This window comes from Bactrocera neohumeralis, chromosome 5 (genome assembly GCF_024586455.1).
Source record: "Bactrocera neohumeralis isolate Rockhampton chromosome 5, APGP_CSIRO_Bneo_wtdbg2-racon-allhic-juicebox.fasta_v2, whole genome shotgun sequence".
In the NCBI taxonomy this organism is placed as follows: domain Eukaryota; kingdom Metazoa; phylum Arthropoda; class Insecta; order Diptera; family Tephritidae; genus Bactrocera; species Bactrocera neohumeralis.
The window spans coordinates 7521720-7547904 of NC_065922.1; the positions used below are offsets into that span (position 1 = coordinate 7521720).

The 26185-nt window shown below is 36.1% G+C and overlaps 5 protein-coding genes across 8 annotated transcripts; 3 read left to right on the forward strand and 2 right to left on the reverse strand.

The window, feature by feature from the left end:
* Positions 1-321: 321 nt before the first annotated feature.
* Positions 322-14131, forward strand: LOC126757989 (carbonic anhydrase 2). 4 transcript variants are annotated; one of them, XM_050471936.1, is made up of 4 exons: positions 322-631; positions 10964-11764; positions 11842-11978; positions 13011-14131. In XM_050471936.1, the coding sequence occupies exons 2-4, from the start codon at positions 11290-11292 to the stop codon at positions 13149-13151; spliced, it is 753 nt and encodes a 250-aa protein (XP_050327893.1). In that variant the 5' UTR covers positions 322-631; positions 10964-11289; the 3' UTR covers positions 13152-14131. The 4 variants fall into 4 exon arrangements, with proteins under 4 accessions (XP_050327893.1, XP_050327897.1, XP_050327894.1 ...); XM_050471940.1 differs by lacking the exon at positions 322-631 and adding an exon at positions 8062-8160; XM_050471937.1 differs by lacking the exon at positions 322-631 and adding an exon at positions 8296-8435.
* Positions 4768-6259, forward strand: LOC126757987 (putative carbonic anhydrase 3). The gene is made up of 4 exons (XM_050471934.1): positions 4768-5159; positions 5245-5397; positions 5459-5619; positions 5683-6259. The coding sequence occupies exons 1-4, from the start codon at positions 4886-4888 to the stop codon at positions 6163-6165; spliced, it is 1071 nt and encodes a 356-aa protein (XP_050327891.1). The 5' UTR covers positions 4768-4885; the 3' UTR covers positions 6166-6259.
* A 103-nt stretch (positions 14132-14234) lies between the features above and the next one.
* Positions 14235-17119, forward strand: LOC126757986 (uncharacterized). Its single transcript, XM_050471933.1, has one exon. It carries the CDS (start codon positions 14895-14897, stop codon positions 16911-16913), a length of 2019 nt encoding a protein of 672 aa, XP_050327890.1. The 5' UTR covers positions 14235-14894; the 3' UTR covers positions 16914-17119.
* Positions 17120-17228: 109 nt separating this feature from the next.
* LOC126757988 (palmitoyl-protein thioesterase 1) lies at positions 17229-18716 on the reverse strand. The gene is made up of 6 exons (XM_050471935.1): positions 18498-18716; positions 18208-18445; positions 17982-18140; positions 17773-17922; positions 17585-17711; positions 17229-17523 (listed from the first exon to the last, which is right to left on the reverse strand). Exons 1-6 carry the CDS (start codon positions 18598-18600, stop codon positions 17401-17403), a joined length of 900 nt encoding a protein of 299 aa, XP_050327892.1. The 5' UTR covers positions 18601-18716; the 3' UTR covers positions 17229-17400.
* A 471-nt stretch (positions 18717-19187) lies between these two features.
* LOC126759014 (retinal homeobox protein Rx1) lies at positions 19188-22364 on the reverse strand. Its single transcript, XM_050473532.1, has 3 exons — positions 22002-22364; positions 19941-20055; positions 19188-19869 (listed from the first exon to the last, which is right to left on the reverse strand). The coding sequence occupies exons 1-3, from the start codon at positions 22206-22208 to the stop codon at positions 19304-19306; spliced, it is 888 nt and encodes a 295-aa protein (XP_050329489.1). The 5' UTR covers positions 22209-22364; the 3' UTR covers positions 19188-19303.
* Positions 22365-26185: the final 3821 nt, after the last annotated feature.

The following is a 26185-nucleotide window of genomic DNA, read 5'->3' on the forward strand; positions in this document are numbered from 1 at the left end:
ATGCTTTTAATTGTTACTTACATTATCTAATTTGTAACAAAAAATATATGTCGGCTCAAAAATCTAGTTCAAGCCTTCTGTTTAATGTTTTTGCTAGTTTCCTCTGTATATAGAAAATAGGTTGTAATAAAATAGTTTATAATTAAAGCATAATCTAGAGTATTACTTTTCAGGTTATTTGTACGTCGATAGGTGAATATATAATAAAGTTTTAACATAATTCTAGGTTTCGTTATGTTTTACTACTATTGCAATGCAACCTTGCGAGTTTCGTCATTTGTGCCAAATTCTAGGTGGGAAATTGACAGATGACGGCGCAACAGTCAAAAATCGAATGTTGTCATTTCAAGATATAGTTTGCATAATTGTCTAATCGTCGGAGTGTGGTTAATAAATGAATTATTTCAAGTGTTTCTAAATTAATAGAAATAAATATATGTTATTAAAAACCGCGGCTAAGCAACTACGTCGTATTATTAAAGCAACTCGGAGAAGTGATATAATTTTGAGGAATAGCTGGTAGAATTCGGAATTTCACATGAATTGCAATAGAAGTCGATTGTAGATTCGCATAAAAAATTGTGGAAAAATAGAGAACATAAGCAAATTGAGGCAACAACAAAATCAACAGGTAACTAAAAGTCCAAAGTTAAAAGCGCAATATTAAAATGAGACGATTCGTCGTTTTGAGAACACAATTTGTATATGTAGATGTGTTTGTGTATGCGCTACATAAGTAAATACGTACATATATATTGCAAATGAATGGGGCTTTTATGGAATTTTACCATACGTGCATACATATATGTAATAAATATATGCTTATAAATAGGGCAGCCTTTGAAGAGCATACAAGTTAACCGGCTAAAAGCACAAAAATAAACAAAATTACACTAATAATAAAAACTTACGACATGTATTTATAGTATATAATAAAGTTAAATTCGCCCATGTAGATAAATATTCTTCGGACTAATGCATTGCCAGTAAATTGAATCATAATTGAATAAATATACATACGTACATATGTACAAAGAAATGATTGTATGTAAATATGTCATTCACCAGTGCGAAAACGTTCCGGCTCTCCACCGGTGACCCTGCACTTGTCGCAAATTTATTGATTAATTTCCGCTATTGCTATAGCATGTTATCTTTTGGGCCCAGTCAACAAACGCCGAAGTGCCACATATTCTCGCCAGTCGGCGATTTCACCTTGCGGCCACATACTTAGTTTTTGTATTTGTTTTTTTTTTCTCTTGATTGATATTTATAAGCATAAATATGTATTTAAAATACTTGCTTAGTTGCAACTTTAATTTATTAAAGCTTTTTAGCTCTGCATAATTGTTTTAATATTCCTTTAGTTAGTTTATTGGTTATTGGGATGGTGATTAAAATTAATATTTAAATATTTTCTTTCCATTTCAATCACCTGTGCACAGATAATAATGGTTTATTGATTTTGTATAAAAATTGTATATAGAAAGGTAATTTTTTTGAATAAAGTTTATTATTGTTGCATTTTATTTATTCATATCCTAATATTCGTTAGAAGTTACTCGAAATCGGTATTGTTTAAATATTTTTTCTTGTTTGTTTATTATCAAAGCACTTTTGTCCATGAATTTCGATTTTGTTTTGTTTTTGCAAAACTAGTTTAAAAAATCACGCGCTTTGCAAATAAACGAATTCGACTCATACTTTGCAAATAATACATACAAACACTGTTTACCACACAAGCGTTATTTTGAAGCAGCTTTTTGATTTAAACACACTATAGCTGGTGTAAACTTACCTAACTACACATATTGGAACTAGTAAATATAGATAGATATGTTTGTGCATACATATACATACATATGTACATATAAAATCATTGATGAAATTCAAGTAACGCTGACTACGGGGATTCCATGCCTAAACAAGTGCATACATACACATTTCGGGGAAAGACTGTTTATAATATATTTATATAATCCGATTTAAAATGTTTAGCATACTTTATTCTATAGCTAACCAACTTAATATTGTTATATTCATCAATTCTGTTAAAAGCCCTCTTGTGGGTTATGCCAGTATAAAAAATATCATTTATAAAATGTACTTTTATTAATGTGGTTAGTTTCTGATCTAAAATTATAAAATATTTCCACTAAAAAATATGCTTTTTTTTTTAATTAAAATATACATTCAAATGTACATATATATATACATATATATATGTATATGTATATATTTGCATCGGAACTTCACCACATTTTTCTGTCTGATCACTTCATTTAATTAATCTGATAACAGTTGGGTATACTGAAACAAATATGTATGTAGAAAAATATATTCACGCTGTCAAAACCGTGAGTAGTATTTGATTAAAAATACACATACTATGTCATTTTCAAGACAATTGATCGATGTGCATTTCTTAAATTTACCGTCATTGTTAAAAATGGAGTGTAGAAAATTATTCTTTGAAAAAACGTTGATACATCTTATCTAATATTAATCAATTGTATAGAAATAGCTTAAGATTTCGCTTGAAAATGAAAAATGCATCTCATTTATACAATGACTAGAAGTTCAATCAATTTTTACCAGTTCTAATACAGGTACGGTTATTTATCCGGCCATGATCTGTCATTTTGGCATTCACTTCAAAATAATTACAATTAATTGTAAAAATAAAATCATCAACTCTCAAAGTTACTTTAGCTTTAAAAAATTCTATTCGCAAACATTTTTCTAAAAATAAGCCTGGTTTCACGCGCTTTGCATATTCGCAATACTACATGCTTTCCACATTATCGCCAACTTTTCACCTTTCCCCGCACTGATTAGTGTCTAAAAATATAAGCAAGCAAATTAAGTAAAAAAAAAGAAATAAACATTTTGGGTGTAATTGAATTATCGCTATTGAAATATCATGTACCATAAATTTTTCAGACAGTCTGACTTGCGTTTAATAACAAATACACATTCATATGCAAGTACGTTTGTTTATCGCTGTCACACGTAAGTAGATACGTTGAAAGGTACGTAAGACACATGTACATATTTGGAATGGCGGGCGGAAGGCAGCTATCGAAATTCCATCGTCGTTAGAGGAAAGTTTTGGATCGCATAAACATATTTATACTTGCACATATGTGTTTGCACGTTATCGCCGAAAATTTTGTCAATCATTAATGGCAATTTGAAGTGAGCTGCTATATGAAGCTTCTAGAAGGGGAAGCAGCTAAAATAAAGAAAATATCATAGAATAATATCTGTGATTAGTTAACCAATTTTGATATATTAATTTAGTCAGGATGAGGTCACAAGTGTCGCTACTTACTAATTGTTTTATAAGTACTTTTGTCAAAAATAACGAATTATGTTATTTTAGCACATATTGATTGCTTTTTGATTTATCATTGCTTGCCGTGAACGCTCACTTGAAGCTGCCTGCTTTTTAAACAATTAACGCCCGTCTCCTGCATAAAGCTGTAGTTTGACAGCTCTCAGATAATTGTATACGAAAGTACGTACATATATATGTATGTATGTATGTATATAGTAAGACATTTCACACAAAAAATATAGCAACACGATAATAATTGCACATTTACGAAAACAAATACCAGCTGTCGGTAATCATAAATATACAATTCTTATTAAATACGTTTCCTTGCATTTTTTGAGTTATAAAAATAATTTTCAGTCAAATCCGACTTTAGACATGATTTATTAATAATCGAAGTGATTGTGCTACTCTTGGATTTAATAAATGTTACTAGCGTACTTGCTCTGTTCTAATGGTCATATTAGATCTGTTGCGTGAACATAATTAAAGTTGTAATATTGATATTCAATTCAAAGTCACACCTAAATAGTTGTTGTAACAGCTGTTTTAAAGCAAAATAATCAACATACGAAATTAGAAAAATTAATAGTGAAAAATTATTTTTATACCCTGAGGAGGAAACGTTTGAAACCCTATAAAATATATGTATGTACATATATAAATAATCAGCGAGTTCGACTGAGTCGATTTAGCCATGTCCGCCTGTGTGTATGTTGCCGAACTAGTCCCTCAAGTTTTCAAGATATCGATCTGAAATCTCCCTTCTTTTTTTTTCTCCCAAGAAGCTGCTCATTTTTCGGCACTCTCCGAAAAAATTCTTCATATTGGATCACTATAGCTTCCATATAAACTCAGAGATCAAAATCAAATTCTTATAAGTGAACTTCAGCTTCGATGCAACCGAAGTAAACGTTTTTTCTTGCTCGTATCGCAGACATGCACAATACTACATATTTGCAAATTATTTTCCGTTTTTAATCAACTATAGCAAGCTCGACGCAGTTGAATTGAAATGAACGTTCTGTCAATAAATTTTTATTGTAAACAAAAAACAGCTGTCTATTGAATTTGCACAAATATAAATATAGAAATAATATTGCAGCATTTGCTTGAAATTATTTTTAATTTCTCTGAAAATTCTTTTAAGTACGATTTTAAAACAATTAGGTTACTCTTACAAATTTCAATGGTTTTCGAAGCTTTTGGAAGGTATTGCTTTCAGTGGAACGATAATTAAATGAAACAAAAAAATCCTGTAATCTCAGGAATTCAAGAGCGTTTTCCATATCACGTTCCAAACGATCCAGAACTGTACAATATACCTGCTGTGCTCGTTTACTGTATCGAGTTATCAAATATTTCATCCAATTGTAACAAAGAAATAATTTTCATTTCATTTTAATTTTTTTTTATTGTCAAATCACTCAAATTGTTTTAATCTAAACGACAATCAATAAAAGCCGTGTTATTTAAATAGAAATAAGTTAGGGATTACCTTTAAATCCTTGCTATTCCAAGTTTAAATCGCACAATAAAGCCACAATGGTAGAATGTTCGTTGTGCTCGTTGCTGAATTTTCTATTCAATTGCGTCTACCATGTGATCAGTTGCGCTTTGGACTACCCGCTCATTGTGATGGCGCTCAGTCTCCTAATAGCGCTGGTTTTCATCATTAACATTCATACGGCCATGTTGATTTGTGATTTTCGTTTTCCGGGTCGTGGAGCCTCAGGCGGAGGCAGTTGTGGTGCAGGTACAAGCGGTGGTGGTGGTGAAAGTAAAAGCTCCATGAATTTTGATTATGGTCCTGACAATGGTACGTTGAATTTATGTGACAATGAAAATAGAGTAACTTTCACTTTTGCTTCAAAATCTCTTGTTCGAACCCGCACACCCGAAAGGACCACACAATTGGCGTTGCTCGGATACGAATCAGTCACCCATAAATATTATCGATGAGAACGTACAAAGATTTCCCATACGTGAGTTACTCTGCTGGAATCACTACGATGATTTACCCAATGGCATTATGCTGGAGAATAACGGACATACAGGTTTCTAAAACTACTTTATCTGGTATTGTGAAATACTCTACAACCAGTAACTTTCTTGCAGTTGTGCTGCGCGCATGCTTTTCGGGCAATACACCCACCGTCAGCGGAGCTGATCTGCTGGCCTGTTACACCTTTGTTGAGTTGTGCTTTCGCTGGAGTCTGCTGAGCAATGATGGCTCAGAACACATGCTGAATTATCGCAAATTTCCATTAGAACTGCAGGTTACATCTGGTTGATTTTCGTTTATTCGGTAGCTTATAGGACATGTTTCTATATTCCTTTAGGCCATGCATCGCACCGGTCCGAGCGGTGATTGCACATCGAGTTATGACTTATTAATGGTTGGCTACTTTTTCGAGGTGTCGGCGAATAACCCTTACTTGGATCCGCTTGTACAAAATTTACATCGTATACAGAAACCCGGTTCCAAAATCGAAATTCCACCTTTTCCACTCTCTTATCTACTATATCAATTTCGTACCGGCTTTTACAGTTATGGCGGTTCGCTGACTGAGCCACCCTGTTATCAAGGTGCCGAATGGTTTCTCTTTCCCGAACCCTTAGCGATTAGCGAACGCCAATTGAACGAATTCCGTCAGTTGCTCTCGAAGGATGGTAAAACACGCATTCTGCGCAATTCACGTCCAGTTCAAAGTATCAATTGCACACGTGTGGTCAACTTAAATCAATATAATCCCATTGATGCTTACCAGATGGAGCCGCCCGTGTCTGAGGTGCAGGGTGAGGATGAAGAATGTTTTGAATAGAAAGAAGTTGCTATGCCAAGCATGAAACACTCAGGATCTCATATAATATTCACTTCTATATTTGTAAATTTGTTTTACAAATAGCGCAAATATATACCGCGATTAAGTTTATGTATAAATGTTTTTTTTTTTTATTTTTTTTTTTTAATATAAACACAAATACTTGTCGTTTAGCAGTTCTTTGTCTGACGCGCATGTTTCGTGGTGTTGTTATAGCGACAGAAAACATCGCTTAAATATTTTGGAGAATACTGTCCTTGACCGGATAAAATTCCGAGTCCGTTTCAGTTACGTGGACCCAACTGTCGAAGGAGTTCTCAAAAGTTCTCCAAAATATATCAAGCCTGAAAAACGAGATGTGAATACAAAATAGTTTATTATATTTTGTTTAGGTCCATACATAACAACTTGTTTACACTAGCCTTGTGTATTCTGACAACTGACATGGTCTGATAACTGCTTTTCTTGCAGACATTTTTTCTTTAATTTTATTTTTCGATTTTGGTTTTTAAGTCATATAAATATCAAATTTATTGTTTTAGTGTGGTTTCTTTATCTTTCAACTACACAGGCACAATTACATTTATAAAAGAGGTCAGCTGATTTTGAAATGGCGGAAGCATCTACCATACGTGCGCGCATAAAAGAAAATTTTTATAAATTATTTTTTAGATGTTATCTAAGGTAAATGATAACAACTCAAGTAGGATGTTAGGATTATTTGCGAACTTGTGTATGGTTTACCAACTCTTAGCGGTGTACTTTGTCTCTGACGCTTATCAAAAACACACGCATACATATGTGGGCTTGCTTTTTTAATTTTTTTGGCACCCCAAGTCGATCATATGATGCAGTTTTAGTATTGCCATAAACAAATTCTGTGACGTCTTATTCAGCTAAATAGCTTGTTAACGAGATTGGCTATATTGGTACTAACTTTCACTGATATAATTGTTTATGATGAGAAATTTAGGTGTGATTTATAGTACTCTCAAATCTTTGTTGATAATTTGCCGAACATTGCGGAACAATCTGCTAAGTGGAAATACCAATATAGTGCTTAATATAAGTTATGAGTTACAAAATGGTTTATATTTAGGTATATGAAGTCCGATTTACGGCTACAAATAGTTAGCGGTTTTTTTTTAACTTAACTGCGATCTTTCTTTTATTTTTTGTGCAAACATCCCATTTAACATATATCTGTTGATTATTTAATGATTTCGAAATTCTTCCTTCCGATTGAGCGAGCAAAACAGAGAAAATTGAGAGCGCAATTTGACATTTCCGTTTGTTGAAAAGCATTGTTGCCAGAAGCAAAAAAATCACAAATAATAATTTAGTAATAATTGTCGATACCACGCGTTAAAATGCTAAGTTTAAATTTGTGAAATGAATAATTTGCCTTATCAACGCAAACATTATTATCACTACCGCTAAACGTTAATAATTTAAAAATAAATAGTTAGTTTACTCATGCATACTTCACATTTATGACAATTTCCTTTTAAAGCGCTTTTATACTTAGATGACTTGTTCAATGAAATCATTACAAATAAACCATAAACGCGAATTATATGTTACACTCAGAGTCCGCATTGTTTTTAAAATCTTATCAGCTTATCGTTTAAATAAGATAAGTACGGTATTTGTTGTTATACAGCGTAAGGTATGATTTCCGCGATAAGCTTCTACACTACTTAGTATAACGGCCCATGGCTCTTCGTGCAAATTCAATGCCAATAAAGAAACAACTCCGATAAATGTCATCCATCACCGTCGTCCATTAAATAATTAATTGCAAAAAAGTGTTGTGAACCTTAAAATTACTCACTTATTCGTATGCATTCGTGTTTAGAGCGTTTGATCGAACGTTTGTGCAAATCGTAGGTGCGTCCGGCCAGCTGACAGCAGTGTTTCTATAGAAAGCCTGAAAGTGCAACGACAATTACATAGTGCAACGAGTTGATATGTGCATAGGCAACACAACACTAGGTGAATAATTGAAAATGCATTAAATATTAAAAAAAAAATGCGGTTTAATTGAGCGAACGGCGAACGTTTCGCAATGGCATCAATGGGAATTACTAATAGAAAGTACGGCAACCTAGCAGCACGTCCAATGCCGGTTTGCCGGTTCGTCGAGACAACTCGAATTTTCAATGTGCTATTTTATTGTCTCATTTTCGTCGTTTAAACGATGTCTGTGTTGTTTATGTAACAATGCGATGTTGACGCGACGCTCGTCTGTGTTGGCGCGGAATCATCAGGTGTTTTTCATTGCCCAATTGCCGGTTTGACGTTCTTGCTGCCGCATTGCAATTTGGCGCGCTGTTCACTTTGTTGCTTGATTCTTGTAAAATACGTCTTCGTAGTTGTGTATAACTGCAGACATATGCTTTATTGTTGTTGCACTGCATAGTTATTTAAAATCCATAAATTGTTATTAATTGAAAGTAAGGAATGGAAATTTTTTCGAAGAAGCATTGCAATAAAGAAAAGCTTGTGTAATTTTGTGCGCTTTGACGGACGTGAATGTTACGTATACGCAGTGTACATAAGTGTGCTGTTTGCCGTTGGCCATGACACCGTCTAGCAAAAGTGAAATGAAAGCAAATTTTAATTTTAGATAACCTCGAAAAAAAATAAATATATTTATTTATCTGGTGACTAAAACCCCACAATATTATCAACAGAAAAACCTTAGAATCAACGTCTTTTTTTTAATTAACTTCCGTGTTATCTTTTCGTTATGAAAAAAATGAAATATAAATGATAAGAAATAAATGAGGCTGCACACGTTCACCAACACCTAGTGACCTTAAAAAGCTTAGTGTGGCTTATTAGTTGATAAAATTGTAAATAAAAGTAAGAAGAAAGCAATACAGACGTGAAGCCTATGAAAATACTAATAACAGGTTGCTTGAGGTGCTATGAGTTATTGTGATTTTTAGTTCTCCGAAAAAATAAATTCTGAGTTAACAAGCAAAATAAATTAAAAACATACTTTTGCTTGGCATTTATGTATTTGTAAAAATGTGTGTGTTTTAAGTAAAACAAAATTTATAAAAATCATATTGCGCTGTTCTATTAGAATAGAATGCAATAGCAGTGTCCGTTCAGGGTATCTAATTGAGTTCATTACTAGACAACAGATAATTCGTTAAACCATAATTCTTCTATTTTCGCTATTGGAGGAGCTTCGCGTAATTGTTTGTATTTTAAATTTTCTGGGCGATTTCGTCAGGGTATAATCACAAATTATATTCCAAACTCTTTAAATCTCCCGAGAATGGGCAAATAATAAATACAATTGACTTGCTAATTTATCTTCATTGAACAGAAGAGTTGTTTATGTTAGAAAATTGCTTTCAGTGTTAGTCATCGTGCCACAAAAGTTATTTTTATAACCTGTACAGAGTATATTAAATTTTCCTCGAAATTTGAAACACTGCAGGAAACGTCGACGACCCTATTATATATACATATGTATGTATATATATATGTATGTATATTGCATTTAAATAATGAAATTTTGCACACGCTCTCCCCAAAAAGCTTCACATTTGTCAGAATAGCCTATATCGGATCACTGTTGCATACATATGTATAGGAAATGTGAAGGGCATTATATCTTCAATGCAGCCGAAGTTAACGTTTTTTCTAGTTTTCTACACACTAGCTTCCCATATATCACAGCGGAGCTAAAATTATAAACCAGTTGTGACTAATGACATTCCGCATGCTTTAAATACACGGATGCAATTGGCTTAAAAGATGAAATCACAGTACTTTGTACTATAATACTTCAAGCACGGTGTACTAGCACCTTTAGCTATCTTCAGTTTCACAACTACACATTGATTTACAGCCACTCACGTGCCATACTCTTATAATCCTATGTTTAGTTGCTGGATAAATGAATTATTCAAACGCAGTGTCATGTTTGGCGTCATTTTCAAAGCCAACACTCTAATAATAGATAATAAAAATTAATATTTTATTACTTTTTTAATGCGGGCGTAATCAAAACACGCTTAGAAAATAAGTACTTAATCTCCCTATTTAGATAGAGCACCTTTATATAGTATATATTTGTTTAATTTAACCGGTATTACAATCAGACAACATTGAAACAGTTGTTGTTGTTGTTATTAAAACAAAAAAAATAGTATTTGCCAATAGATAACTAGCCGCACGCCAGGGAGTGTGATCTAGTCAGTTGGTAAATACAAATAAGACGCGCCTCGGCATTGACGTTACGGTCAGCGTTGACTGTCATTATTGTACGTGCAAACGTACTTAGTTATTGAGTGAATTTATAATAGCACTTCACTTGAGCAATTCAATTGATAAACGAGCTATCAACGAGCAACGCGCACATAAATACAAATTACATTGTGGAAGTGGCGCGTAAGGTACGGCCAATTGGTCACGCCACGTCACGTTAATGCCTTGGACACTTTCTATACGGTTTTATCTTACTTTGCGACACTTAGTGGTGTCATCGAACAGTAAACCCCCAATCAAGTACACGATTGTTCACGCATACACACTCATAGCTAAGAATCGGTGTAAATAAATACAAAAATAAACATTACGTGACACGAAATGCGCATAAATAAACAAAACAACTACTCATGCCGGCATTTATAACGAAATAACCGTTATATAAATAAAAAAAATATTTGCTATTAAATTACTCCTTGTTATAATAGTTTATTATTATTAAATATTGTTTTTGTTTTTGTTTTTGTCGCACTGAAATAATTTTTTCGCTGTAAAATTTCATTTGCAGTTCTTGGCTACTTACAATTGATACTTCCTTTGTGAACGTGTGACCAATAAAATTCGCCATCACGTCGCAGTACGCACTTTTAACCGTTAAACACATTATTTGTGTCTACAAGGTGAAGAAAAAATTCAGCGAACCAGTGAACAATACGTAGATTATACGCGAGCACAAGCATTCAGCATAGCGGAGAAACAACCAGCGTCGAGAGTCAGCACTAGTCATAGCCGCATACGCCCTGTAGTACCACTGCAACGACGCTCCAATACACGCCACACACACACACACGACATACACATATAGACGCCTAAACACGCACACACCCACACAAGATGCCAGTGCAATCTCCTATTGCAATCAGCAATCGCGCTATTGAACATATCGACGATGTCGATCCGCTGGAATATCATGGCCATTGGGAGCCAGTGGGCATAGCACGCGTCCAAAACACCGGCACCTCGGCAATGGTGACATTCGCCAAACGCCAACAGCAGCCATACATAAAGGGCGGTTGCTTGCATGACAACAAATATATATTTGAGCAGTTGCATTTCCACTGGGCGGACACGGACGAGTCGGGCTGTGAGCACACGCTGGAGGGTGTGAAATACTCGATGGAGGCGCATGCCGTACACTACAATGCCAAGTATAAGAATTTTGCTGAGGCCAAGAATAAACCGGACGGTTTGGCGGTGGTGGCTTTCTTTATACAGGCGTGCGGTGGCAAGGATTGTCCAGAGTTCAAGAAGATCACTGAAGGCATACGCATCGTGCAGAAGATAAATACAAGCGCTTCGCTGGATTCGGGTTAGTAACACACACACACATTATTTGCATGCATGGATTTTTGTGCCTAACAGTTGAATTTATTGTTATTTTCACAGATTGCTTGTCCTGGATTGGTTTGCAGGAGCTAAGCAAACATTATTACACATATAAAGGCTCGTTGACTACGGCGCCGTACTTTGAGAGTGTCACTTGGATCATCTATCGTACGCCGATATACGTCTCCAAGGGGCAGGTGAGCATGTCGATAGAATGTAGTGTTGTTTTAGTGGAAGTGTGATTGGTATAATGGCACTAAAGTCCACAATCAATTTTTTGACAAGTTTATGTGTATTAACAGCAATACTGAGCGAAGAGGTGTATAATGTTTTCAACGGTCTAAAACAAAACCTGACTTTATAACATAATTTCTCCACAAAAGTCTCCAAAAACTCGTGACAAAATTTCTCCAGAAAAGTCTCCAAAGTCTTTTGTTTCGAATAATCGATTTTTGAACCATATAACGGTAATAAGAGTGCAATAAACCTCTAAAGAATGTCGGTAGAAAGTTAAAATTTTGATCAGCTTCAATTTACCAATGTGGGCATGGCACCGTCCACTTAGAAATATGTGTATATAAATATAAGAACACTTAATAAAATGCCAGAGAGTACCAAAGTTTCGCAATTTGGCCTAATATTTTTTTAAATAATTTTTTTTTTTTTTTTATTTTTTTCGAAAGAACAACATTTTCGACCATGAATTAGATATATAGAATCATACTGGTTTAAAGAACCTGAAAATGTTGACATATGTATGTAATATTATGTTTGTAAAAAGAATCATAATATACACTATTTTGCATTTCAGGTGACGATATATAGAATTATAAAAGCCTGACAAAAAAGTATACACCATTGAAATAAATTGAAATAAAAGAAAAACGTAGATTATGGCTATTTTTATTTTTACTTATTATTTTTTTTTCTTTTTTAATGAAGAACGAATTTTTCACTAAACACAAATTCGAACTTCGAAAGCAAATATTTCAACTTTGGAGGTTAACTTCGAAAAACGGTGACATTAATTTTTTACTGTTAATTTAATCACTCGAAAAAATTGGTACCCCGAAAAATGCCGATTTTGTAGTATATTGTAATATATTATATCAAAAACATATTCGAACACACTTCTTTAGGCTATACTTTTCTAATATTCTTTTTTAATTTCGTTGCATACTTTTCTTTTCGAAATTCTAAAATTTTTCGATTTCTTTCGTATTTTCCAGGTGCAAGTATTTCGCGATCTGCAATCATGTCCGAAGGATGAAAGCAAGAAGATAGTGAACAATTACCGTGAAATTCAACAGCCACATAAAGATCCGGAAATCTACTTCGCGCGCAATGCCAAACCAAAGTCGAAATTATGATCTGTTGCTGGGCAGCAAGATTAGATGGACAAACATGAACACACGCACCTTTACGTATATATCACGAACCGACAAAGCAGACGGAATTGAAGTGTTAAACAAAATACATAGCTTAGCAAGTCACTTCTCACACGCAAATATAATTTTACTATGCATGCCTGTAGTTGCAGTTAGGTTGGCACTTTCGATGTACATCCAACGCACACACACACACCTATATAACGTTGTGTGCTTAAATGTACAACCACCGACGCACTGGACTACCCAACATAGCTCTGTCACTGAGTCATATGCATTTTATTGAACACATTATTACACATATACCCACTTTGGTATATACCATGTACGCATATTTGTAATAATCACCGCTATAACTAAAAGCAAGCGTTTACTCGTGCGGCGAGTATGTAAAACCAGCGGCAGCCTGCAGAATGCTTATGAGTTATCGTTTATCGGTTGTTGTATAACTAAATTCTTTTTACTAATAAATTATGTGATTTATCGTTGCAAGACAAGGCGCTCATCGTGTGCTATCTCCGGGTATTACTTACCTCTAACTCTAAAATACTGATACAATTTTTTCCTAAATAATAGTATATGCTACTTTTATTTAATTTTATTATATTTATGTAACTTGTGTAGGGTCTACATATGTATATCGATGCATATATGTATGTGTAGAAGCAAGCAGAAGCGTCTAAAAAAACAAGAAACAAAAAATCATTCCTCATAGTTAAGGATTTGCAATATGGAATTTTGTTAGAATTAATCTTTGTTTTATTAAATGTATGTGTATGTGTGACATACCATTTTATCACTGTTTGTATGTAATATATAAAGCTTGTTACGAGGAATTGTCATATTTTTATATTCTAAAGACAAATAAGCAAATAATTTGTGCCGTTAGTACATAAATATATTTCCAAGAAATATAAATAAATGCTAAAGAAAATATTTAATATTATATAAATATAAATGTATGTAAGAGTGGTGTATTTAATATGGTGGTTAAAACACGCGTTATATCTGGAAACGTACTGGAGAGAAAGAGTGGGTCACCTATCATTTAGGGGTCACCAGTGTGATCGCCTAAAAAAGTGATTTTTTTGAAAACAATTTGCGCTGACGATACCTTAACAAATTAAGAAGTTTTCCATACAAGAATTTGGACCCGATCGATCAGTTTATTTAATAATAATATGTCGTCCGACACATGAGCAGCTTCTTGGGAAGAAAAGGACGTGTTCAGAACGATATCTCAAAACTGAGAGACTAGTTCGTTTATACATTCTGGGTGTTAAAAACTTCGTGACAAACTAAACACCATATTCAGGGGATAAGGCCGACGGAAACTTCGCTTTTGGACTGATCGATAACTGTAATAAATTTGTAAATAAAGAAATAAGTTTTTTTTATACATTTACCAACAACTTCCATCGCCTTTGAAATTTGTCGATTTTCTTGAAATTCACTTTACATTGTGACTTCAATACAATGACAATATTTTTTATCATCAACTTCCTCCTTTCATTTAAACAGTAAGCATTTGAGGTTTTCACTTTTTCTCGATTAAAATACGTTTCCAATACACATACTATATACTAATTCATAGCCATTTATATCAAATATTTAAGTTAATTATAAAATTTGCTGGTATTTTCCGATTTATTAGCGCAAACAAAATAAATAAAATTGTTAAAAAAAAAAAACAAAATACACAAGAAAAGTAAAAGTTAAACCTATATGGCGCTCAACAGCTTCATAAATGCATTCTCACCGCCCTCCTCGGTGTCCACAGAGCATAACGAAGAAGGAGGCGAGCGACCGGGACTCTTCGTGCACAATCGTCGCATAGTCTTGGAGTTGGTCAATAAAATATTCGATAATAAACGCGGCAATGTGGAATTGTCCTCGTCACATTGCTCCAGCATTGCAAAGAAGCCTTCCGAATACAGCTATGACAACCGGCTGAAATACTGGAAGGATATGTTAGAGCAGCGTAAGCTTGTACAGGCGAACATACAGGAGAAAACCGGCAAGACACCGGCACAGGTACTCTTCAATCGCGCAGTCACCGTTGATGAACGTGACAAGCAAACGGTGCGTCGCTTAATGGATTACGCCGAACGCTTGAATCCGTTGACTGTAATGCAACGACAAGAAGCGATATTGCCGGAATATATTGACTGTAGCACGTGCCAACATGTACATGAAATTCGTGAGACTTTGCCGAAGGCAGAGCGCGATGGTGAGAAGGTAGTCGAGATCACCGGTTTGCCGTTGGTGACCAAGGAAGAGCTGTTGGGTAAACCGAAAGAACAGGGCGGACACAAAAAGTCCGATTGGTTGAGATCCAAAGTGTTGGAGGAGCGCATCGAAAGAAAGCGCGAGGACATAGAACGTGTAATTGAATTCTATCCGGACATTGACAAACTGCAGATTGTTGGCGAGAGTTTCAGCAAGATAAATACGTTGCGCCACAACGCAGATATACAATATATAGGTGAAGAAAAGATACATTTAATCTCACAAGACTCGTCAATTTGTGAGCCAACTGCGCAGGCAGCATCCACTTCGGAGCCACCACCACAACCCGAATACAGTGTGCGGATTAACGATCATATTTTTCAACTAACCGAGAAGCGTAGCTCCAAATATGTTGAGCTGGAGGTGCGTTTCGAGTGTGAACCATTCGAGAAAGTGGTTAAACGCGTTCTACATCTGGAGAATTTGGGCAAAAGGGTGTTGGGCTTCGAATGGGTGCATCGTCCGTATTTCGAGAAAAATGCCGCTCTCCTAAAAGCCTATGATGATGAATTCCTCTTCCAACATAAACCGTTTCGCCTGACTTCGGGCGAGAGCATGGATGTGGTTGTGCAGTTTCAACCACGTCGCGCCGACATCACGAAACAAAAGTGGATGCTAAAAATCGATCCACAATTTTTTTGTCGCAAAGTGGATGCTGTTGTGGTGCGTTTGAGCGGTAAGTGCAAACCGGCGCCGGAATATATTGCCAAAATACGAGCTGTACAAACGGAGGTCTTGAACAAATCGAATACGACGATGGTGCGTCAAATCACTACACGCTTAGCCTCACTTACACCGCTGATTAAGTTGCCTGAAGTGATTTGCCCCTACAAGCGTACACTCACCGAACTGGAGCTATTCGAATTTTACAATCCCGGCTATCGCTGCGAACGCTATCACGACATTCAACTGCTCAAGGAGCTGTATGAACGCTTAAAGAAGCCACGCGAGCCCGCTTGGGATTTGAGCATTGAATCTTTGAAAGCCATCATCCTTCGACAGGAGAGCCCCGATAAACGTGCACTGTACTTTGTGGAGATGATTAGCATTTTAGAGGAGATGCGTGGCAGACCGCCCATAGATTTCGATGAGAAAATACTTGATAATACGGAACGTGAGCGCACATGTTATGTGTATGTGCGTGGCATTATCTCAACGGGCATCGATGAGTGGGAAGAGCTGACGCTCACCATCGAGGAAGCCTTCTTAAAGGCGGCATGGAAGGAGTACGTAGACAATTATTCCAAGGCCTCAGAGGAGGGTGCGGGTGGCGATGCTGAGAATATAGAGATGCTGCTAAATGAATTCGACGAAGACGAAATCAAAATGTGGCTGGCTAAAGAGTTGCGTCATCGCAAGCCGTTCCGCGACACGCTCTACATGCAAACCTACACACATGTGTGTAATTTTATTGAGGACATTGTCTCGGTTATTGAGAGCACAGACATCGTTTAAGCTATTCGGAGCTTTTAGTGTGGACATAACCTTAATATACAAATGATCCGGAGGTTAACTATTCGAATATGGCTCAAATACACATGCGATTCTTATATATACATACATATATATATGAGAGTTGCGTAGGCAAATAATTTCTACGATTATTTCTATAATTTTTGTATATTTTACTTGTGTATACATACATATATAATAAAGAGAGGGAAATTTTGCATTTCAATTCATAAAATTTGCTTATTATTGCATTCTGTAGAATATACATATGTATGTAGGTGCATTTTACAATTGCACAAATAATAATAATGCAGACAATATTTTGCCATTAATTAATTTATATTGCTTAATATTTTTAAAACATATTATTTGGTATTCATCACAAAGTAGCTTAAAAAATGTTCGCCATGGAGTATTATCGTGTGCGCAATCAATAAGAAGTGCCTATTTTAAATTCGAATTTAGAGATCATTTAGTTTTTGTTTTTACTTTAATTCTTGCTAAGTTGTGGTATAATATTTTCAATAAACCATTTGCTTGTCATTTGCAAGTGATCGCCCTCAACGGACAGATATATGAGTCTGCCATCTCTGTCTAATTGTTTGAGCCCAAGCTGAAAAAATTAGCGTAAATTAAAAAAAAAAATCTATAGACAAAAAAGCTTTTAAGTTTACATCTTCAAATAAGGGACTTTCGTTCAGAGGACGAATAATCGTGTCTTGTCCAGGACTGTAGAATCCGAACCATTGCGATTCCTTCGGTTGTACGATAGTGTCATTCAAGAACATAACCATAACAAATCTGCAAAAATATTCAAACGTTAATATGTTGGTAGACATTTTCAAATACACTTAGTACACACTTCTCGAGCTTATTTAAATTGTCTATATAAGTTTGATTGATAAACACTTCATTGTTTATGTTTGAAAGAAATGAACTCTTTTGCCGATATTCCTCTTCTTTCAATGGGTCATGCCAATACGTAGCTTGCACTAAATCACGCTGCATCCATCTGTTTAAATGAAAATTTAATTAAAAAAACAAATGAAACCAATTTTTTTAACAACGAACTCTTTGTAAGCAGCGCGACGCAATAACTTCCGCAAGTGTTCACAGGTCGTACTGGTCAGCGAGGGACATTTTGGCAAGCCGAAGACACCTTGATGCTGTCCGCCTAATGTAATGAGCGTTTTCATAGGTGGCGTAGAGCAGCGTTGAGCCACGGCACGTCTGCATTATTTGAAGTATAATACATATATAAATAACAATAAAATATTGATTGGGTATTCATACTTACAAGAATTGACCGCCTTGTGAGAAGCCAATAGCATTATAACCGTTTGTTAGTTGCGCATCTTTGGCCAACTGCTCACATACATAACGCACTTGATCGTCGGGATGTATGAAGAAACCACTTTCATAGTCCAGCGCAATATTGCCACCAATTTTCAATGACCGTACGTATGTGCCATTTGTTTCCGCTTGAATTAATTTCTTTATGGCACCCAAGCTGAATGGAAGACAGCAAGTATCACCTAGAAATATGTATTAAGTAGACATGACTTTGTATTCAAGCGAACCACTTACCCATTCCATGCCAAAGTACAACCGGTAATGTATTGGAAGCGGCTAGAATGCTATTGCTGCATAGCAATATAATCAAACTTTTAATTAGAAACATTATTTTCATTATTTCTTTGGAGTTTTAAAAAGTTGACATCACTTCTCGTTAAAGATATCGCAGTAAATAAAATCTTATGAAATTCAAACAAAGAAATTAGTTTCTAATCACAGCTGTAAGCATAATCAATTTGTAATGGAAACATAAACAATATGTAGGGATGCATTTTCCCGGCGTATTTCAAATCAATTTTGACGTACTACTTCAGTTGGTTTTAATGTAGAGTAAAATATTTATATATACGAGTATACTTAATAGATAGTTTTTATTTAATTTAATAGCGCTAAATGTTATTTCTACTTTTTTTGCTTTAAAGTTTTAAAATGCGATAATGGTGCATACAATGTTAAAGTTTTGGTGCATTCAAGAGGGTTAATTCGTATAAAAAAAACGCCAATTTTTATAAATTTTTTACGAAGCAGTTAAATATATTTTTCAAAAATTCAAATTGATTCCTTCAGTCGAGCATCAAATGAGGAAAACGCATAACTTTCACTTAGTTCGACCTGTTGAACTTGTTGGACTTTCAACACAAAATGCTTGAAATAAAAAAATCGAAAAAAATTAAAAGTCCTGCTCCTCATTAAATGAAAAACTTTTGTAGAGTTGCATATAGTAAGCTGTGACATTTTATTTATTTACATATGTATGTGTGTACCTAAATATAGCGGAAGTTATTTATAAGGATTTTTAATCAGTTTTCAATTCATAACTAATGCACTCCATTTGTTGCAGCGCTTGTACCGATCGGTTGTTGTTGTTGTGATTGTTGCATTAAATGTTGTTTATTACTCGAGAAATCTATGCAAGAACCTGACGTTAAATCGATCTCTTCAGAATCCGAATCATCGGAGCCTTCATCCGAGCCGTGAGCCAAAGCATTGGCCATAGCACCCGGATCCGCAACCAAACCACTCATATTCATATGAGCCTGCAAAGCGTTACCGAGCCCATGACCATGATGTTCTTTGTACAATTTTAATTCGGTGTAAGTCTTCTCGCATCCATTGGGAATCTTGCCGTTTGAAGTGTCACTTTTCGCCTTGTCCATTTGATCTGCGTCCAATTTTTGTGTGTGCTGTTGTTGTTGTTGAAATGCGGGATGCATCATTGTAAAATCGCTCGGCATGGATTGTCCATTAGCTGCGAGCATTGATTCAGGCGACGACAAATGTCCGTCCTTCACTTGTGCGCCACTGCTGAGATTTTCCGCTGTCATTTCCGTTGGCGAGGCGCCGTTCATTGCTGCCGCGCCGGGTATTCGTGGCACACGATCGCCTGTTTGGTTGTGGAAAAGCGTAAAAGTGATTTGTAATAAAAAATTTGGAATGTTTTTAAATTGTTGGTACCTGCCGCTATAACCGTGGGCGTGCCCAAACTTAAGCAACGCATCCGCCAGGCATCTTGTAAAAGTTGTAAACGAGCCTGCTTACGCCATTTGGCTCTCCGATTTTGGAACCACACCTGTTTGAGGAAAAAATGATGATTTTAAGTAAACTTTTTTAAGAAATCTACTGAAATAAAGCAAAGGAGTGTGGATAAATGCTTTTATCTGCAAACAATTTTTTTAAAAAGAGCCAATAAAGCCGGATTAATATAGATAGTCTAAATTAAGTCTTTAATAGGTTGTTCTATGCAAAGGTTTGATTTTATGGTACTACAAGGAGCTGTAGTAGAGGTAGTCAGATTTTTATATCCCGGAAGTCTTTACACACAGCACTCACTGAAAAAATAATGGCGATCAAAAATCATAAAGAACACGTTTCTTAGATGACTTTATTTTAGCTTCTCGAAAGACATAAAATAATTTGAAAAAATAAAGGAGACCCTCTTACTTACATACATATATGTCGAATCCTAAACTTCAACTAGTAATTGTATATATACATAGCTTATTTATTTTCTTAAAGGGTTACTTTTTCGTAAAAGAAAAACCTATTACTTGCTCTCGATGTGAGATTAACGGCTTCCGTCCTTTTAAGAAATCTTTTCATTCTGAAAATCAACTTTAAAAAGTATTGTTCTTTTGATTCTAAAACAGAAAATATCGAGTATTTTAGAAGATTGTATCATTGTCATATCTCTTAAAATCGGCCAATCTTTTAAGGACGCCGTACCTCCCGATTGATTGTTGTCCTTTTAATAATAGTATAGGATTTTCAAGAGGTTCGAGTTATTCTACATCGATTCTTTTAAGAATATGTAGATATTTTCAGAGTGCCTTGGTCGTTTCCGAGGTTTCCTTTGTAAATGCTAGTAATTGTTAACAGAACTCAATACTGTAGTTATAAAAGTTTTGACACTTGGATCGATCGTAAGAACTGGATTCAAGGCGATGTTTAGTACATACCATTTTCAGTACCTACTAAATAAAATTCCATTTAATTTATAGTTCGCTGGACACTTTCGAGCTCATTAAAAGTTTGAGTTATCTAAAGCGCATTTGAGCTGGTCAGAAGTTTGGTTCTGAGTAACTTGTTTTAACTATTATAAGAAGCATTTTTAAAAATAGAATTTATATGCTTTTAAGAGCAGAATTCCGAGTACGTTGGCATAAATTTATGTTAGAAAAGCAGTGAAATCCATTGAATAGTCGGTGCTCGCGCGGAGGATACAGCCGAGAGAAATTTTTGTTGACCAGTGAAAATATAAACTATCCGATCTTTTAAGTTGAAGAAAAGTGAATAAATTGTGCTAAATTTTACTAAAATCGCTTCGGTAGTTTAGGAGTTTATCCTGGACAAAAGGTTGCTATAGCACGTTTTATGCCACATCTGTCGGAACGAATAACACGAATTTCTTTAAATATACTATACAGATGCCAGAACTCTATTTTTTTATTTTCGTTGTTTAATATATAATCCTAAAACACCGATTTCACATGGACAGATTTGGAACAAACTGGAGTTATATAGATTGTTTTAGATCACAGCCTTTTGTTATAATGTGGTTAATGTTAATGAAATTGAAAAACAGAATCATTAGAAGAAATGGCAAACCGGATTTTTTTTACAAACAAATTTTAACAAAACAAAAAAAAACAAATAATTAAAATGGCGGCCCACTAAACTCGTGTTAAATTTTTTATGATTATTTCGAACAATTTATTTCGAAAACTCTAATTTTGCTGATTTTCATGAAGAAGTTTAGAACATTTTCATTTGAAAAATGAGTTATTTTGTGGTAGAAATTTTCGAGTGCAACATGGGCCTCTACTCCAAGACCTTTGCTTATCTTTGAAACAAAGTTTTCGTTTCTGAAATCACCATTTCCATACAAAACTGGTAAATCACTATTTTTCATTATTTGCGAAGGATTATATTTTATCAACTTCCGGCTGCACACTCCATACTTTTCATTTATATATATTTTTTATTTGTTCTAAATTAAAACCCCATGAGGTGCTTCACCTGTACACGCGCTTCGCTCAAACTGATCCGCAGCGCCACTTCCTCGCGTAGGAACACATCCGGGTAGTGAGTTTTCTGGAAGAGCGCCTCGAGCTCCTGCAGTTGCTGAGGTGTAAACGTTGTGCGATTACGTCGTTGACGTCGCCGACCGAACATGTACTCGGTTAAGAGGTCGCCCGGTAGCGGCGACAGAAATGGACCCGCCATTTTCACCGAAATTTAAATTATTTTCACACAAAAAACGCGCCTAAAAATGCAGCCTAAGCGAGCTGTTACGAGTCGCACGGTTGTTTCAGCTGCTGCGCGTTGATGTTGCCGCCAGCACGTTCGCGAGATGACTGTGCGCATCCTTAGCCATTGTGTGCCTTTTATTATTGCAACGCCGTTTACCACTAATGTGTCCTTTATGAGCGCTCATTTGCAAGCGCAGGACGCATTCTCCGATGCCAGCCGAATTGTGTTGTGTATGTGAGTGGTTGATAGATGGACAGGGGATTGTTGCATTGTGGTGGGGTGGTGGGTGGCGGTAAATGCACTAGGCATGGAGATAATTAGGCTTATGTATGCTTATAGGATTTGCCATTCATTGATACTGCTTTTAGACACCGAAGCTTACGCATGAAGTTTATGCTCACTTACTGCTGCGCTCTCTAAACGGCTCTCTCGTGGAAGCTTAGTAGTTCAATCTTTATACGAGGTGAGAACAATGCCCACAATTCGATTTGTTTATAAGTTTCTCTCATAGTTTTGTATATTTGCCCAAATGCTGAAGAATTACGTTTATGCAGCTTAGAAGTCCTACTTATTTCTAGGTTTCTTGGCTTCAATTCATAAGGCATCCAATTTCCTTATTTTTATATTCTCCAAAAAAAAAACACTTTCTCAAGCACAAATTACGATATATTTAGTAACAAAAAGAGAAATTTGTAAATGAAACTTACCGAAAATTATGCACAAGGATCTTAGCTTTAAATAATAATCCAGTTAAGACACCTCTCGGAAAACCGGTCGAATATATCGGGGTTTTTAGTAGGGACGCTACAAAAGTAGACCCATAGGGACAGCAAATGACGCCATATTTTTCCCCGCTCTTTTGATATTTCTCTTCAGTAAGGTTCGCCATTTTATCATTGAAATATATACGAACCAACAACGAGTTGAAATTATTAAAATTTACTCAACTTCAAGAGCGCTACGTCCAATTTATGGTCGCCATAATCCTCCTTTCAGATCAACAATTGGCGTCTAGTGGAAAAATTTGAATCCACATGCACAGTACAAAATGTTTCCGTTCCAGTGAGACAAATAAGTGCCCGAAGTGTCGAGAATATTGCTGCCGCTAGCGCATCAATTGAGGAAGACCCAAATCAGTCTTCGTTAATAAGCAAAATATGCGTTATTGGTCAGGCAGCAATCCACACGTACTCCATGGGTTACCATTGCATCCCGAAAAAATTACCGTTTGATGCGGTTTATGGGCCGGCGGCGTCCTTGCGCCGTACTTCGTCCGTGATGATCAAGACCGGCACGTTATTATGAACGGCAATCGCTACTACTCAAAGATAACCGAATATTTTTCGCGCTTGGACAATATGTGGTTCCAACAGGACAGCGCCACAAGCCATGCAGCGTATGTTACAATCGATTCATTGAAAACCAAGTTTGGTTAACGTGTTATCTCAGTCAATTGGCCGCCTCGGTCGTACGATTTGACGATGCAGACTATTTCCTGTAGAGCTTCGTCAAGTCTATGGTCTATGCCAACAAGCCAACGACGATTGATGAACTTCGTACGAATATCGAACGTGAAATTGCAGCAATATCGGCCGATTTATGCTTGAAAACCGTCGAAAATTGGGCTCAGCGTCTGGACTTCTGCAAGCGTACCCATGGTGACCATGCAAAAGAAATCGAGTTTTATACATAATATCGAACATACTTTCTTAGGAATACAGAATTTCATTTATATCCCAAACCGTTTTTTTTGTAGCGCTCTTATAGACCCAACATTTGTTTCGATATTGTCTTGGATTGAACTAAAGTTCGCTTATTTATAAGAAAATTTCGTCGGCGACACAAAATTTACTCTACGAAGCAGTTGAAAGATTTCAAAGGGGTTCCAGCTCTCCTAACTAATCTCCAAGCTTCTTGTATTGTATAAAAAATTTACCAAAAACAGATATATCCAAAGCTCTAAAGTTAAACGAGCTTGTTGATTACTCAGTAATGTACCGTATATATGGTACATAACTCCAAAGGGGTTTGGCTCGATCCCAGTTTCCGACCAATGTCCAACAGGATTTTTAATAGTGGTCATGGAAAACATGAGCATACAATTTCCATGTCACAATTTTTAATTTAGACCAACCGTTGAGTAGTGCCAGTCTCATCGTCAACTTTTGGCCTAGAGTAGATCGCAAGGTAAAAACAACTAGGCACTTTTTCCTCCATTGTCCAGACTTTGCAAGACTGAAGCGTAAACATCTTGATAGCCTTACCTTCGGCGAACTAGATGACAGTTGAAACTAATTTCTACCGTTTTAACCAATTTGGGATAGGCTTAAAACGCTTTGTCGATTTGTAAGGGTCTTATGATCCAGTATAAAGGAGTTTTTTGGTACCACTACGGCCAGTGCAGTGTTATAAGCTTCCTAAGGGAGATCTCTGTTAGGATTTGATGCGAGAAATCTCTGTATTGGGTTCCAATACAACTCTCAACGGTTTTGATGATACTGGAAAGGTTAAGAGGTGAGAGATTGATTTTCTTAACGAGGAAACCATCAGCTGTGAAGTAGAAAAAAAGTTCCTCCATTCTTCTAAATCAAAGGATGGGCTTGTTAGAAATCAGAATAGAGTCTTACCTCAAAATTTAATAAGTTTTCAATCAACCCTTGTATCACAAACTGTAAAATAATTTATCATTACAATATCTTTGGCACAGAAAGCTCTCTTGCTGCCACTCTTCCAGCACTCCAACACAATTGAGAAGGCTGATAACTGTCGTAGTAGAGAGTAGAAGACTACTTTTAGCAATGTGACTTGCATTACCTTTATTTGCAGCACAAATCGCCAGAGAGCAACTGTTGAACTCGGCTGAGCTGAGGTGACTCTGTGTTGGTCAACTTGTTGTGCTCTCCAATTCGCTTTATTTATTGTATTTCGTGAACAGAAATAATAAATAAAATTTAGCAACCATAAATAAATACTACAAAGCTACACACACACATACATATTTTCGTATATGCATATAACACATACATATATACAGTTATATGGTAAATGCACGAGGAAAACGATGCGATGGGGCAGCGAAGTTCTCTGTGTGAGTAATGAAATTCAAAAGCACTTAAAAATGTAGCAACCAATGAAACACACGCGCTGGCAGCCAACAACAGCAACAACACAGCGCCGCCACTAATAGCATATAACAACAAACTCAGCAGCGACAACAACAACAACTGTGTAGGCAAAAAATTGTAGCCGAGCGGCGGGTGTAGTTTACAGGTTTATGCAATTACAATGAGCGCAATGAGATAAACAACATTGTGGCGTTGATGCTGGCGGCAGAGCGGAGGCGCGCGGGCGTGCACAGGCGTTGGGTTGGCAGTTGCACCCTCAGGACGACGGTGTTGTTGTGTTTTATAGCGCTGAGCATGTATTGTTATTATTGCTATTGTGTTGCGCTCCAAGAAGTGTATTGTTCGCCGAGCATGCCGCCCAACATCCCGCGTGTATGTGTGTGTGTGTGATTGCGCTCAACTGTGCCGTTGTGTGTGCAGGTAGGTGTAGATGTATTTGTGACTGAAAGTTAAACAAATGAAGGGATGTAATTTTCTCATTTGCACGTTTTGTTTCGTTGTTGTTGTTTTTTACTGTTGTTGTTGCTGCAGCTAACTTTTATTGTATCAGTGTACACGAGCATTTGGCTTGTTGTGTAGGCTTTGGTGTCGGTGATATTTGTTGTATTGTTGTTTCATGCCTTGTTGTTGTTGTTGCTGTGATTCTTTTCACCCGTTCGGTTGGCGCGCGGGCAGTGACAGCGGGGAGGGGGGCCTAGCGCTTGCGCTAAAATTATATTTATTTATTATTTCAACAACGCTGTTGTTGTTGGTGTTGCGCGCCGCAATAGGCGGAGCGGCAGTGGTGGATTCAACAACATTTCACAATTGAAGCCAATCATAAGC